Genomic DNA, 15,911 nt, shown 5'->3' with positions numbered 1-15,911 from the left:
AACCTTTAACTACACAGGCACCATCACACTGCAAGCAACTAAGTAAACATAAAGGAACTAAAACAGACATTTCAGCAGCTACACACCACAGAAGAGTTTATGAATTCAGCCAATATAACTACCTGCTAACACAAAAAACAAAGAAAAACAAAACAAAACAAAACAAAACAAAAAAAAAAACATTAACTCAAAAAAAACACAATGCTTATAAGAGGAACATAACAATCCAGAGCCTCTATAATTATCACTCACAATATTTAGATATAATCCAAGATTATATGAAAAATAGGTAAATATGTCTCATATTCAAGAGAACAGATAATCAATGAAGACTGATTCTAAGATGATCAGATGTTGGAATCAGCAAAGATTTTAAAGTAACTATCAGAAGTATATGTTTAAGAAAGTAAAGGAAAATACATTCCAGTGAAGGCATTGATAGGATACACCAGCAGAAAATAAAACCTATAAAAAAAAAAAAAAGAACCAGATGGAAATTCTAAAACTGAATAATCTTAAACAAAAGATTCATAAAGTCAGGTTGTAAAGAAATGAATGGAAATAAATATACCATGTCAACATTAGATAGAATGATTTTAAGATGAAATTTTATAACACTAAGACATCAAAATGGATGATTTATTCCCCTGATGAAACGCCATCATCTAATACCACTTCCCAATATTGAAACAATTTCTCACACCTATGAAATATCACTTGAAAGTGGTATTTCTAATCCATTGTCTATTTACTATCTAGCACCGAAAGCTTCCCATTTTAATTACTATAGCTTTACAATGAATCCTGATCCAGAAGGCACAACTTATTCTTTTTAAGACAGCCTTAGGGGGGAAAAAAAAAAAAAAGACAGCCTTGGCTCTTCTTAGTTCTTGCATTTCCAAATTGTTTTACTCTAAGGATTAAACCCTACAAGCTTTTTCTGCATCTACTGAATATACTAAAAAATCCTATGGGGTTTTTTGCTCAGTTAACATGGCAAATTAGATTTTCAATTGTTAGACCAAGTATGCATTTATTTCTGTGATTAAAACACTTAGTCATTAGATACATAGAGAGATACACACAGAGAGAGATCTTTTTTTTTTACATATTGCCAAATTCTATTTGTGAATATTTTAAAGGTATGCATCTTATATTCATTAGAGATATTAGTTCTATTTATCTCTCCACTCTGTCCTCTTATCTCACATTTATTGCTTTCTTTTCAATTTGTGAATTCTTTATTATTCTATGTTCTCTTTATTAGCTTCAAAGTTCTCATCTTTCTATCCTTTAGTGGTTACCCTAGAAATTTACAGCATACCTCCATGATTTATCAAATCCTAACATTAATAGGTAGTTTTATCCTGTTGGTGACCAATGTTAAGAACTGAATTAAAAAAAAAAAGAAAAAGAAAAGAACCAGGATTGAGTCCCGCATCGGGCTCCCTGCATGGAGCCTGCTTCTCCCTCTCTGCCTGTGTCTCTGCCTCTCTCTGTGTCTCTCATGAATAAATAAAATCTTTAAAAAAAAAAAAAAAAAAAAGAACTGAGGGATCCCTGGGTGGCGCAGCGGTTTGGCGCCTGCCTTTGGCCCAGGGCGCGATCCTGGAGACCCGGGATCAAATCCCACGTCGGGCTCCCGGTGCATGGAGCCTGCTTCTCCCTCTGCCTATGTCTCTGCCCCTCTCTCTCTCTCTCTCTCTGTAACTATCATAAATAAATTTTTTAAAAAATGTTTAAAAAAAAAAAAAAAAGAACTGAATTCCATTTTCACTCCACTTCCTATACAGCATTGTTTTCATGTGTTTTTATATGTGTTTCAAACTCAGTAATGCAATCCTATGTATCACTTTCAATGTCCATTCTTTTCTGCATCTCTGACCTCCCATCTAGATCATTTACCGTCTGTCTGAAGAACACCCTCTTTACTTGATACCTTCATTCTTTTTTTTTTTTTCCTAAGATTTATTTATTGGGCACCTCTCGTTAAACATCTGCCTTCAGCTCAGGTCATGATCCCAGGGTCCTGGGATCAAGTCCTATATCAGGCTCCCTGCTCAGCAGGAACCTGCTTCTCCCTCTCCCTCTGCCTGCCATTCCTCCTGCTTGTGTGTGGCTCTCTCTCTTGCTCTCTCTGTCAAATAAATAAATCTTTTTTGAAAATTTTTAAAAATAAAGATTCATTTTCTTATTTTTAAGAGAAAAAGAGAGAGACAGAGGGGAAGAGGGGCAGGAGAGACAGAATCTCAAGCAGACTCCCTGCTGAGCATGGAGTCTGACAACAGGGTCCATCTCAGAACCAAGATCATGACCTGAGCCAAAATCAAGAGTCAGACACTTAACTGACTGAGCCACCCAGGTGCCCTGATACCTTCATTCTTGAAAGATAGTTTCACTTGATTTGGAAGTTTAAAGAGACAATTTTTTCTTTTAGCATTTAAAGCTTTCATTCCATTATTTTCTGGCTTCCACTGTTTCTGAGAAGTTAGGTGTCAATATAACTACTACTCTTTTGATTGTAATGCCTTTTATCTCTGTCTGCTTTTTAAGATTCTCTCCTTGGTGTTCAGAAGTTTGGCTGGAGGGATCCCTGGGTGGCTCGGCGGTTTGGAGCCTGCCGTCGGCCTAGGGCATGATCCTGGGGTCCCAGGATCGAGTCCCACATCGGGCTCCCTGCATGGAGCCTGCTTGTGTCTCTGCCTCTCTCTCTCTCTCTCTCTCTGTCTCTAATGAATAAATAAAATATTAAAAAAAAAAAAGAAGTTTGGCTGGAATAAGAATAGGTGTGGAATTTTTATTTTTCTTGGTTCACAGGGCTTCTTGATTCTGTGGCTTAATGCCTTTCATTTATTTTGCAAAGTTCTCAGCTATTCTCTCTCCTGCTTCTATATTTTGTTTCTCTGGCCTTTATTTCTGTGGCTCTGATCACACGTATCTTGGACCTTCTCACTTCGTCCTGTCTTTCCCTCTCCTTTGTATTAATCTTTTTGCCTTTCCAGGGTTTAGTCTGCATAGTATCTTCTGATCTATCTTCCCATTCACTGATTCTAATTCTTTCTTCATTTTGACTTAATCTCCTGATAAAATCATTCATTGAGTTCTTAACCTCTGCTAGTGTATAATGCCCATCTATAATTTTTCATTTAGTTCTTATACATTTTTCCAGCTCTCTACTGAAACCCTCACTTTCACTTCCTTGATCATAGCAAGATTTTTCAGTATGTATATAACTCCAGTCTGGAGCTCACTCAGGTTTGCTTCAACTGTGATATTTTTTCTGGTTATTTATTTAAAGTGATGAACCAGTCGTGATACGTGCAAAATTGTCTGTAAAATAATTTGAGGGCTACAATGATGTTATATTCCTATAATGTTACATGTACTTCCGGCAGGCAGCTAAGGGTACCATTAATTCCAGAGCATCTAAATCCTGCTTTAGGGATGCCTGGATGGCTCAGAGGTTGAGCATCTGTCTTTGGCTCAGGGAGTGATCCTGGTCCCAGGATCAAGTCCCTCATCAGGCTCCCTGCGAGGAGCCTGCTTCTCCCTCTGTCTATGTCTCTGCCTCTCTCTGTGTGTCTCTCGTGAATAAATAAATAAAATCTTTAATTTTTTTTTAAATCCTGCTTTAGATCTGTCTTCTTTTGGTTCTCCCTGGCCTCCAAGTCTTTGGGTATCCAACTCAAAAGGAGAGGTTCACTATATCTGCCCTCTGTTGAAAACTCCAATCCCTGTCTTCCTAGCCCCACAAGGCTATCAAATGCAGATGCAACCCTCTCAGTTCCCTATATGGAAGGGCTAAAAAGAAATTCAAACATCAAGTCACCACCAGGGCCACTGTTCTCAAACAAATCCTGACCTGGTAAGTCTTCACTATCTTCTTAGCTGTACAATGCTTTCAGCCAGAGATGTTTCCTCAATGTGTCCATCTTTTCCAGATGCCTCCAGAAAGAGGGTTGGTCCTGGTCATCAAAAAAGAGGAAGCCTCCATATCTACTTCTTACCCAGCTTTTAGACTATTTTCAGGAACACATAATACCCAAAGGGAAGACTCTACACATACACAGAAACTGAAATCACCTGTGTAGATAAGCCGTTCACAGGAAGTGTTTAATTAGACCCTAGGGGCAGAGGCCGGGAAAAAAAAAAATAACTTTCATTCCAAAGTGTGACTCAAGAGGGAAACAAAATCCCCTTTCAATCAACTTTATTATTTCAGACCATTAAGGACTAAATTGTGTTCCCCCAAAATTCTTAACCCCCAATGTGACTAGACTGGGTGATTAGCCCATTAAAGAGGTAATTAAGGTCAAATTAGATTATAAGGGTGGGGCCCTAATCCAGTAGGGCTGGTGTCTTTAACACAAAGAGGAAAAGAGTGTCTGCACACAGTGTCTGCACACAGGAAAAGAGTGTCTGCACAAAAGACCATACAGTAAGTAGGCAGCTATCTGCAAGCCAAAGAGAAAGGCCTCACCAGAAACCAATCCTGCTGGTACCCTGAGGAGGACTTCCAGCCTCCAGAACTGTGAGAAAGTAAATTTCTGGTACTGAAGCCACCCAGTGTGTGTTATTTCAAAGCCATCCATCCGGTGGCAGCCCTATCAGCCCAATGCACAGAGAGCACACATCACCTGTACAATGTGGGAAAGCTAATGGGGACATCATTCATCCTAGAGACAGTATCATAAATATACTGTCACCTAAGTCCACAAGCAGAGCCTAACAAGTGGACTTACACAAGGAATCCCAGTGAAAGCACAGTGAAGCAGCAGGCAGCACACTGAAGGAGACTAGGAAAGTACAAGCTCTGGAGAACAATCATCTCAAACTATCCTACCTAGTTCTATGGCCAACTGTGGCAGAAAGTTATACAAGCGAACACCACACACACACACACACACACACACACACAGAGAGAGAGAGAGAGAGAGAGAAAGAAAGAGAGAAAGTGAAGCTCCCCAGAGCCCCTTCTGGTGAGAAGCTTCTCACCAGATTCTAGAATAATTCTCTGCAAGTGTCTCCTATCCCTCCTACCAGCATTATCACCACATACAAAATCAGGATCCTGCCATGTTACAATCTTGTCAAAGCACTGGATTCACCAGTGGTGCCCTGTTAACACACAGGTCCTCACAACCTTCAGCAAGTGCCTCAGTCTCCCTGGAGGGTAGAGGCAGCATAAAGCATGGCCAGTGAGCTTACACAGACATGTACATCCATCCCATACTCAGACCTGCTAGCACTTACTGGCAAGTCCACTGCTACCTCTCTTTTATCAACACAGTTACCAGGAGGCTCAGACACAGGAAGCAGTGGACCTAGTGGACACTAGACCTGTCTGGGCACCCTTCGTGACACGGGCTATTTCCAACCTATGCAATCTAGCGTTTTTGGAGGGGAAGGAGAGGCTCGTATATCGCTGCAGAGGGCCAGCTGCCATCTTACCCAGCTTCTGCCCCCACTGCCATCACCTGGATAGATTGGGGGGGTTGGGGGAGGGGACAGTACAGCCATGTCTCAGTACCTATTAAAGTTTTAAATATACATGTGCTGCGGCTGGGTCGGTCAGTAGAGCACACAACTCTTGACCTCAGGGCTTTGAGTTCAAGTTCCACATTCGGTGTCTTTATTAACGTTAATAAATCTTTAAAAAAATAAAATATAGGGATCCCTGGGTGGCGCAGCGGTTTGGCGCCTGCCTTTGGCCCAGGGCGCGATCCTGGAGACCTGGGATCGAATCCCACATCGGGCTCCCGGTACATGGAGCCTGCTTCTCCCTCTGCCTGTGTCTCTGCGCCTCTCTCTCTCTCTCTGTGACTATCATAAACAAATAAGAATTAAAAAAAAAATAATAAATAAAATAAAATAAAATAAAATAAAATAAAATAAAATAAAATAAAATAAAATAAAATAAAATATAGGGATGCCTGGGTGGCTCAGCAGTTGAGCACCTACCTTTAGCTCGGGTCATGATCCCAGGGTCCTGAGATCAAGTCCCACATCGGGCTACCCACAGGGAGCCTGCTTATCCCTCTGCCTATGTCTCTGCCTCTCTGTGTGTCCCTCAAGAATAAATAAATAAAATCTTTAAAAAAATAAAAAGTAAAAAAAAAAAAATTCCTCGTTATCAATCCTTGAGAATCAGTCTGCATAAAATGTATACAATCAGAAAAATCCATCAATAGACTATATAAAATGTAGTCTACATACAAACTGAAATTTCACACAGCTATTTAAAAAAATCAAGGTAGAAAAAAAAAAAATCAAGGTAGATCCACAGGTATGAGAAAGATTGCCAAAACATACTTCTGCATTTAAAAGCCATGACATCGAACAACACAGATGAGCACTCGATGGCCACAAACAATTCACTCTGGTAGATTTCACTCATCTAAAGCACAAAACCAGGCAAAACTAATGTGTGCCATGAGAAGTCAGGATAGTGAACAACCTTAGGGATGGATGTAGGAGTAGAGCCTGGAAGGGAGCAAGAAAGGGCTTAGTGGGGATAGGGGCTGGTAAATTTCTGATTCCCAGGCAGCCCGGGTGGCTCAGCAGTTAGCGCTGCCTTCAGACCAGGGCCTGATCCTGGAGACCCGGGATCGAGTCCCGCGTCAGACTCCCTGCATGGAGCCTGCTTCTCCCTCTGCCTGTGTCTCTGCCTCACTCTCTCTCTCTCTCTCTCTCTGTGTGTGTGTCATGAATAAATAAATAAAAATTTTTTTAACAATTTCTGATTCCCCATCTAGATGCTGATTATATGGGCACAGTCAGTTTGTGAAAATTCATCAAGCCATCATTTATGATAATACACAGTTCTACTTGTATTTTATACCCCAATTAAATGTTTGAAGAGAAGCAATACCATTTTAGGTTAAAAAATACTATTTCATCAATGCTTCCATAGACGCACAGATAAAAATGTATAGAAGGACTCAGATGGGGGCCAGGGGTGGTAAAGGGCCCTGGTTTTATCTGTAATGTCTAATTTTCTGCAGCTGAATGTATGCATATTATTTGTAAAACTAAGAATTAGTAAAATTTAAATAGGAAAGGAAGGGACCAAAGTGACCTCTCCTCTTGGAGCTACAACCAGGGTGCCTAACCAGGAGACCCCTGGGTAAAGGGAGGTGTGGGAGTGGGTTTTTCAGGGGAGGAGAGAGGTAGCCTGGTTCTCCTTCCCCTGAGCGGCCCTACAGGACCCACTCTCAGGTAAGGGGTTCACAGGAAGGGCCAACCAGGTAGGAAGGGAAGTCAGAATTCACTGTAACTTTTCTGCCCCTCTACTTCTAAGCCACAGAGCAGATGAACTCTGCTCCCCAGGTTCTCAGGGCACACAGAGGCTAGACCTCCTTATAAGGCATGAGCCACATAATCCACTTCCCAGACCCTGGTCTGCCTGGATACCAAGTACCTGAAGGGAATGTCAAAACTTGGGTAACAAGGAAATTCCCAAAAGTACAGAAAAGCGCATAGGTTTCTTAATCCAAGGCACTGAGAACTCACATGTTTCCTGAATCAATATGGGGGGGAGGGGTGCACTGTCAAAGACATTAGACATTAAAAGGCATTGCCCTCATACCTGAAAACACTGCACACCACTACACAAACCAGAAGAAAAAAACACCCTGACCCTGACATCAACACTCAAGAGACTCAGCTTCCGAGTCAGCCTCCCACTTCCATTGGTTCAAGTCTAAGAGGCAAGCAGGGGCCCCACCCTCTCCATGGATGGACAGACAACAGCTGGTCTGGTCACATCTTCTGAAATGCTTGACCACAAACTCCGGGAAGCAGCCTTCTCCATCCTCCAGCCAAGGGCTTGGGTTTCCAATCTGCCTTCCTTTTCCTTCCCCAGAACTAATTTTAGCCTCCTTGGTTGTCAGAGTGGAACTGAGATAGTCGGCAGAGGAACATTTGCAAACAAGAACATGAGCTCACCTCACAAAACACCTCTGCTCCAGCTCAGAAGCTGACCAGAGAAGAGAAAGTCCTGTTGTGCGGCAGGCCAGGCCCCTAGAGAAGGTCCCTTGGGAGAAGGGCTACACATCTGCCCAGTGAGGCAGGCTTCCTTTCCAACACCTGCTCCTAATAACCACAAGTCCAGGAATGAAAATACCCAGCTAGGGCTGCCAGCCCCTGAGTCTGAAAAAGGCACATGTATGTGTACAGCAAGACTGGAATAACCAGAGCAAAACATGGGGCTGGCCAAAGGCAGGAAGCCAGGATTGATCCTGGGCCAGAAAGAGTGACAGCTCACCCCCAGCCCGTGTCATCAGTTGGGTTTCCAGTGCCTTTGACATAGTCATCACCAACAAACAAACCAGGGACTTGGAAGAAGGAGTCCCATCTCCTCTCTCTTTCCCAACCCCACCCCCAACCTGGGCATCCAGGAGGGTCCCACCAAGTCCTCAAGAAACAGGCACCTCTCAGTCAGGTGGAGAAAGTTCAAAGAGGAAGCCCCGAAGTGGTGGGTGTCTATTCCGGAACAAGGAATTGGGTGACCGAACGGGAGAGAAGATGTAAGAAGTCAAGAAGATGGAACCAGAAGTCTCAATCCCAGTAAGAAGCCCTTTAAAATAAGCACGGGACACACCAGTGGCGGAGAACTTGGAAAGGCAAGCGCTGGGGACTGCATCCTCCCACCCTGTGAGCCCAGTCTGCAGTCAGGTCCCAGTGCAGCAAAGCGAGCTGAACTTGCTGAGCTCCAGATCAGAGGAGCCCCCAGAAAGCCTTCCCCAGCAGAGCTCGGGGCAGGTCAGGAGAGGAGTGAAGAAGAGATGCGGTGCTGCCCACCTGCCAAGCCCAGCACACGTGCCCAGAGACCAGGCCCCCGGGTGAGGGCTGCCCGCGCTGCCCACCCCAGCTCCCAGGGGCCTGCCCGCCGACTCCCAGTGGCCAGGTGGAGGCCTGAGCCCATACCTCGGGGGAGACGCTGCCCCCCTGCGCTGGCGTCCCCAGGTTCGGCGGGGTGCCAAGCAGCCGGCCTGCTCGAGGGCAGGGGCATGCCCGCGTCCTGCTGCAGCCCCGGCGCTGCTCGGGTCCACGGGCAGCCTCAGCTCCCAGCCGCGGCTCCCCGGCCAGCGGCCCCGAGGTTCCAGGCGGCGCGGCGGCCCGGGCAACACGCACTGCCTGACATTCTGCTCAAGTGGGAGGGCGAGGCCCCCCGCGCAAAGCTCAAGGCAGCAGGCAGAGGCAGTGGGCGGGTGTGTGTGGGTCCGGGGCGGGCAGGCTGCCGGGCCACCCACGGCCGCCACCTCCCTGAAGCCCTGAAACCCGAACCGCTGCTGGGAAAACTCAAGGACGCCAGGATCCTTCCCGCTAGCTGGCCGAGGTCCTCCCAAACCGCTCACTGCCAATCACTCTCATGGCCGAGCAGGCAGGGATCTCCCAGGCTTTGAGGAGACTCCAACCTCCCACCTTGAATTCGCAAAGGCTAGGTGCTGTGGGCATTAGCCATAACCCCACCTCCCACAACTGTCTCTTTAAAGCACAGGAACATTCTAGATCCAGGGTTCTCAACCTGAGGCGATTTACAACCCCTCTACCCAGGACATTTTTGTTGTCACAATACTAGCATTAAGTGGACAGAGACCAAGGATGGTGCTAAAGGTCTTACCACGCACAAGACAGGTGTCACCACCATCTCCAAACACACACAACAAAGAATCATAGGGTCTAGATTGTCCATAGTGTCGAGACTGAGAAACCCTGTCCTAGATTGAGGTCTACCTAGCCAGGACCCTGCCTGAGAGCTGTCCTCTAACCAGTGTCATTCTCAAAAGTATTCCCTGCACCAGCTCCTCCTCACAGCCCCCAAATCTTGGTCCACAGTAACAGGCCAGGATCCACAAGTGAATCTTAACTCTTAACTTGATGTCCTTTGATTCCGACTTGCACCACCCTGAGCTCTCAGGAAGGGACTGAATGCACAGGCACTCAAGGGAGAGCTGCCTGGAGGAGGAGAAAAAGGAACCAGAGCTGGAATGTAAACACTACAGGGGGATTACAAAGGACAGAAGTAAAGAAGTCCAGTGGAGGAAGCAATGTGGGAATGAGCCCAGTGCACCCCCCACCAAGGGCAACAAATTGCCCCTCAAAACTGGTACAATGGCTATGGGTAGGGCAGCCAGCACTTCACAGAGCCCATCCCAGGGGGCTACAAGTTTCTGGTATCAATGCAAAACAGCAAGTGTGCATGTACAATGCATGCATTGGCTCTCACACACATATGCTTTCTCTTTCTTTATTTGTATTTTCCTGGGGGAAGAGTCCACAGCTTTTATCGGATTCTCAGAGAGGTTCACAATACAAAGGTCCATGGCATAGAATGGGCAGTCTTCCCTGGGCTCCCTGCAAATTCCTTGAGTGAAGTGCTAGGGGTAGGGGAGGTCCAGGTGTTATCTAGGGATTCTTTTTTTTTTTTTTTAAGATTTTATTTATTCATGAGAGACACAGAGAGAGAGAGAGAGAGGCAGAAAAATAGAGGGAGAAGCAGGCTCCCTGCAAGGAGCCCAATGTGAGACACAATCCCGGACCCCGGAATCACACCCTGAGCAGAAGACAGACACTCAACCACTGAGCCACCCTGGCGTCCCAATCTGGGGATTCTTAATGCCCCTGCAGAGTAGTACACCAGAGGCCCACCCAAGCTGGGGGAGGCTATGGGGTTCCAGGACTTATTTATTCACACAGCTATAGAGCCTGGAAGGCTGGCTGAGTTTCTCGGAAGAGCCTCTAACAGTAAGGGTGTCCACTCCTCCCAAAGGGCGGCCCAGCCAGCCAGTACCTGGAGTACCCAGCAGATACAAGGAGAGGGAGCAAAGGACGCCTTTTCCTTGGGGAATGGCACCAACAACCTGTAGATCTGTGGTCTGCATCGTTAGCAGCCACCACTACAAAAAGCCTGCAGGTCACCTCACTCATAACACATACACACATTTCTCCCCTGAGGACATAAACACCTTTGGATCAGAGAGTATCCAGCCTATGAGGACAACTTCAGGCAGTCCAAGCTGGCAGTTCCTGATGGGACAGAGTTAGCTCCTCCTCTGCCAGTGGCTCCTGACATTCCACTCAGAAATTCTCCACCCCACCCCCACAGGCTCTGATCTGAACCCCAAATAGAGAGACAGATGTCAGAAATCCTAAAAAGAGAAATCTGTCTAGGATGTCCTACAAGGCAAGTGCCAAACTTATTTCACAAGGGTACTGAGCCAGGCACAGAACACGAAAAACCTGCAGAACTGAACAATGATCTTGTAACAAGCACCATGTGCCATTGTTATAGCATAAATTCCCCCCTTTCTTCTATGCACCATCCAGTATGGCAGCCACTACCCAAACGTGACTACTGAGCACCTGAAATGGGGAAAGTTCACGTTCTGTAGGTATAAAATACACACTGGATTTTGAGGATAGCACAAAAAAAAAAAAAAAAAAAGAACATAAAATGTCTCATTAATTGTTTTAATACTGATTACATGCAAAATCATGTAATCATTCAATACTGATTACTTGGTATATATCAGGTTAAATAACCATACCATTAAAGTTAATTTCACCTTGTTATAGACTAGTTTTTATTTATTTAAATTCAATTAATTAACATAGTATATTATTAGTTTCAGAGGTAGAGACTGAATGTTTATATGTGTCCCCTCAGAATTCGGATCTTGAAACCCTAATCCCCAAAAGGACGGTATTTGGAGCTAGAGCCTTTGGGGGGTAATCAGAGTTAGTCTGGTTCATGGTAGTGGGGCCCTCAATTTAGAATTAGTAGAAGAGGAAGAAGGAATGAGCTCTCTCTACCTGGCCCTCCAAACACAGAGGAAAGCCACATGAGGATGCAGTGAGAAGGCAGCCATCTGCCAGCCAGAAAGAGGGCCCTCACCACAACACTACCATGCTGGCACACTGGTCTTGGACTTCCAGACACTAGAACTGTGAGAAATAAATTCTGTTATTGAAGTCACCCAGTCATGGTATTTATTTACAGCAGCCCAAACAGACTAAGACACCTGTTTTTTCTTTTATTAACACGACTACTAGAAAATTCTAAGTTACATACATGGTTGATGCTATATTTCTGTTGGACAGCGCTGTTCCTGATCCTCCTACTGTGTGCTGCAGGCGATGGAGTAATCCTAAATGGCAAGCCAAGAGCTTGAAGCAAGGGCATCCATGAAGTAAAAGAACAGGAGCACCAGCTCTTCCCATAGCTCTTCACAGGTCAGCGCAGCAGCCACCAGAAAACTGGCTGCTGTGACCACAAGAAACACCCAGTGACCCCACCTTCGTCTCAGGGCAGGAACACGGGTCCTTGGATTCGGTCTAACTCCAGCACTGCCCAAGTCAGGCGGGGGAAGCCGAGGGAAGGAGGGAAAGGCAGACCATGGAGGAGCCCAATCCCACCCTGTCCTGTCCCGCCTCACCAGGAAGGGAGAGGAGGCTGGTGCTGTCCTGTCACAGAAGGAGGTCCCCTCTGCAGGCTGGAGCTTGGAAGAGCCCAGAACCTTCCAGAGAGACCCAGAGACAGCCAGGTGGGCTGCTGCATGCCTAGTAAGTCAGCCTGACGGCCCTAGCCTCCGCAGAGCAATGCCTTCTTTTCTCCTCAGAAGCATCTCCAAGCAGCACTTAAAAGGCAGAGAGAGAACCAAGCTCAACACCGCCACTCTGCTTCCACCACAGGGGAAATGGCTCCAAGGGGGCCGTGATACCCCCTGTCACACTGCGCCCAAACACCAGTAAGGGGGTCTTCTTCGTCCCTGCGCTCTGGCTACGCCGCTCCAGACTGCACACAGACAACTCACTCGCGTCGGGCGCGGACAACCAAGTCCCGCTACATCAACAGGAGGGCGCAGAGCGGGGGTGGGCTGCGGCGGAGATCCCCCATCTCCACCCCCGCAGGGGCGCGGGGATCCCTGCCCCACCCCTGCACGCCCGGCCCCGCCCTTCCCGGGTTTCCCAGACTCCGCGCGGCTGCCACGGCGGGCGGCCGGGGACCCGCGCTGCATGTGTAATGGGGGCTGGGAACAAAGGCGCGCAGGACCCGGCGCCCCGGATTCCGCGCACCGGCCGCCCCGACCTCCCCAGGCTTCTCCCGGGAGCTTCAGTGCGCGGCTCCCCGCGTTTCCCGGGGCCGCCCGGAGCCGCCCGAACCCGAGGGCGGACCCCATCCCCGCACGCAGCCGGGGCTGGGCGCGCCCCAACGCCGCTAGAAGAGGAAAGTCACTGCTTCGGCTCTGGGGGAAAGCTCTTCCCCGCGGGACCCCGTGTACACCCGCACCCACACAGCGGCCGCCACCGGCACGCGAGCCGAACGCTGGCCCCGCCGACCACCCAGCCCTGCCACGTGCTTCCCGGAGGCACAAACGGGGACCGGTCAATTTTTCTTCGCACCCCACCTCCCGTCCCAGGAGCCCCGAACAAAGCGGCCCCGCGGGGTGACCGCACCTCGGGTCCCGGGGCCGCCGCGGGGGAGGCGGGCGTCGGCGGGAGCTGGCGCCGGCGGCCCGCCCCGCAGGAAGCACGACGCAGACGCCGGAGGGATGCGGCGCGGGGGACTCCTCCGGCCGCGCCCAGGGGCTCCGGGGGTCGCGCAGCCCTGCCCCGGCCCGCTCGGCGCTGCGATCCCGCCACCCCCGGCGCAGACCTGCCCACCACGCCCGCCGCCTGCCCCACGCCGCGGCGTCCCTCTCGCTGGCCCTGGGCTCCACGCGCCCGGGCTGCCCGACCCCCGAGCTGGCTGACGCCCCGGCCCCGGCCCCGGCCCCGGCCCTGGGGCCGCACCAACGAGATCGTCCCCCGCGAGGACGCCCGCAGTCCCCGCCCCGGGAGGCGCCAGCCGGGTGCAGGTGGCGCGGCGAGGAGGCCACGGGCCCGCCCTTTGTTGGTAAACACCGCGGCGCCTCCCGCGCCCCCCGCGCCGCGCCCGTCCTTACCCGCGCACAGCGATCCCCAGAGGAGGGCGAGGGCCGCCCAGGGCGCCGTCATGTTCCGCGGCGCCGCCCCGCGGACACCCGGAGCCCGTGGGCAGGGCCGCGCGGCGGTCCCGGGGCGCGCAGGGCCCGGCGGCGGCTGCGCTCTCCTTCCCGCTTCTTCCTTCGGCCTCGCTCCCCGCGCGCTTCCCGCGCCTGGGTCCCCGGGCGGCGTGCAGGCTCCAAGGCCGGGCGGCGGCGCCGGGCTCACGGCCGCTGCGGGCGGCGCAGGCTGCGGCCCGGGCTCCGGGGCGACGCGGGGGCCGGGGGGCGGCGGCGGGGCGCGGGCCGGGGGGCGCCCGACTCGGGCATAGCGCGGCGGGGCTGGGCCCGGGCCCCGGGCGCAGGGGCCGAGTCCGGAGGGGCCATGAACGGGGGGAGGGGTGGGGGGAGGGGAGCTGAACCGAGTCCAAAATGGCTCCTGAGCCGCGGCCGCGGAGCCGAGCCAGCGGGGAAACCCGGATGTTGGATACAAAGAGGCGGGCGGGCGAGCGGGGCGGGCGGGGAGGGGGAGGGGAGGGGAGGGGGCGGGCCCTCCGGCCGCGTGGCCCGCGCCCCCCTCAGGGGCGGCGCCGCCGAGAAACAACAACAAGGAGGCTCCGCCCCCGCCCGCGCCCTCCGCGCCCTCCGCGCCCCCCCGCCCGGGGTAGGCTGCTGGGGCCGCCTGCTGCGCGGCCGGGCGCGCTGGCCGAGGGGGGCGGTGGCCCCGGGACCGCGCGGCCGCCGCACCTGGGCCCTCGCTCCGCGCTGGAACCCACCGTCCCGGACGCGCGCTGCGCTGCGCTGCGACGCCGGAGCAGGTGGACGGCCCCGGGCTCGCCCGCGCTCCCGCCGCCGCCGCCCGCGCTCCCCGCCTCCGAAACCCGGGTCCCCGGGAACCGCGGGGGAGTCGTGCCTTTCGTGCCGAACGAATCGGCAGGACAGGCTATCTTCTCTCTGAAATGACGAGTAGCCCCCCCACTCTGCGACCCTAACACACACGTACGGGCACGGCTGGGATCCTGGAGCTGGACCCATCCCTGGGAGAGCGGGTGCCCGCCGAGCCTCTCCCCGCAGAGCAACAGCAGGTGGAAAAAGACCAGTGGCAGCTGCCTTCCCCAACACTGCACCCCGCATCAGTCGGCACCTTCAAAACTGGTCTCAACTGCCTCCCGTCCCTCGAGTTGAAGATCTTGTCTAGCAAATGGTCCTGCTGCCCTCTTCACTTGCCACATTCCTCCTTGGGTGCCCCTTTTCTTCACCTGAGATCCCACAACCAGAGCTTGGGAAGGTCACGATGGGGCTCCGAGCTAAAGAGGGAAAGCCCGTTAGAGCTCAGGTAGGAGGGGCAGGATCCTTCCATACAGAAATTATCCTCCGGCAATTGTGCTCCTGACTCGCCACAGCCTTTCTTGGAGCAGGGCAGGAGCAGGGCAAAAGCTGTCTGGAAGGAGGTGGTGCCTGGAAGTCGGAGTTATTTCGCCTTTCTGAGCCTCACTTTCCTTACACAGGTGAAGAGGTTAGATTCCTGTGCTTTGCATTTTCCAGAAAGCAGAAACCTTATTCAAACAAAATATTATGCATACAGAGCGAAATTGCCTTGATTGAAGTCGAAATGAGGGCCCAACGCCCCCAGTTTCCAAAGCATTAGGAGCATCCAGGACCACACTTTGGAGTCACTACCCAGGAAGATTTGAGTCTCTAAATCTTCCAGTTCTGGAAAATCCTGTGGAAAATGACAGCACCTCCTTGCCACAATCCCTGTAAAGGCCTTTTAACACAGGATTGAATACTACATTGTGCTAAGTAAGAAGCAGTGTCATATGGGGTAGCCTGGCTATGTATAAGGCATTTGGTAATCCTACAGGAGGCAATATCCACAGACACATGATGGCAGGGGAGGTTAATCCAAATTCAGAATTAAGTGTCTTTTCTAGGAAAGATAAA

The 15,911-nt window shown here is 50.5% G+C and overlaps 1 protein-coding gene across 3 annotated transcripts in view; it reads right to left on the bottom strand.

Moving 5' to 3' along the window:
* The window catches only part of ACVR2B (activin A receptor type 2B), a 41,485-nt gene extending 27,133 nt beyond the window's left edge, over positions 1-14,352 (bottom strand). The window contains exon 1 of one of the 3 annotated variants that reach the window (XM_025461269.3): positions 13,950-14,352. In XM_025461269.3, the coding sequence (XP_025317054.1) occupies positions 13,950-14,001 (52 nt within the window). In that variant the 5' untranslated portion in view covers positions 14,002-14,352. The remainder of the gene's footprint in view (positions 1-13,949) is intronic. The other 2 variants (XM_025461268.3, XM_025461267.3) reach the window with 2 other exon arrangements.
* Positions 14,353-15,911: the final 1,559 nt, after the last annotated feature.

This window comes from Canis lupus, chromosome 23 (assembly GCF_003254725.2).
Source record: "Canis lupus dingo isolate Sandy chromosome 23, ASM325472v2, whole genome shotgun sequence".
Lineage (NCBI taxonomy): Eukaryota > Metazoa > Chordata > Mammalia > Carnivora > Canidae > Canis > Canis lupus.
This window is presented reverse-complemented; position numbering and strand designations above follow the sequence as displayed.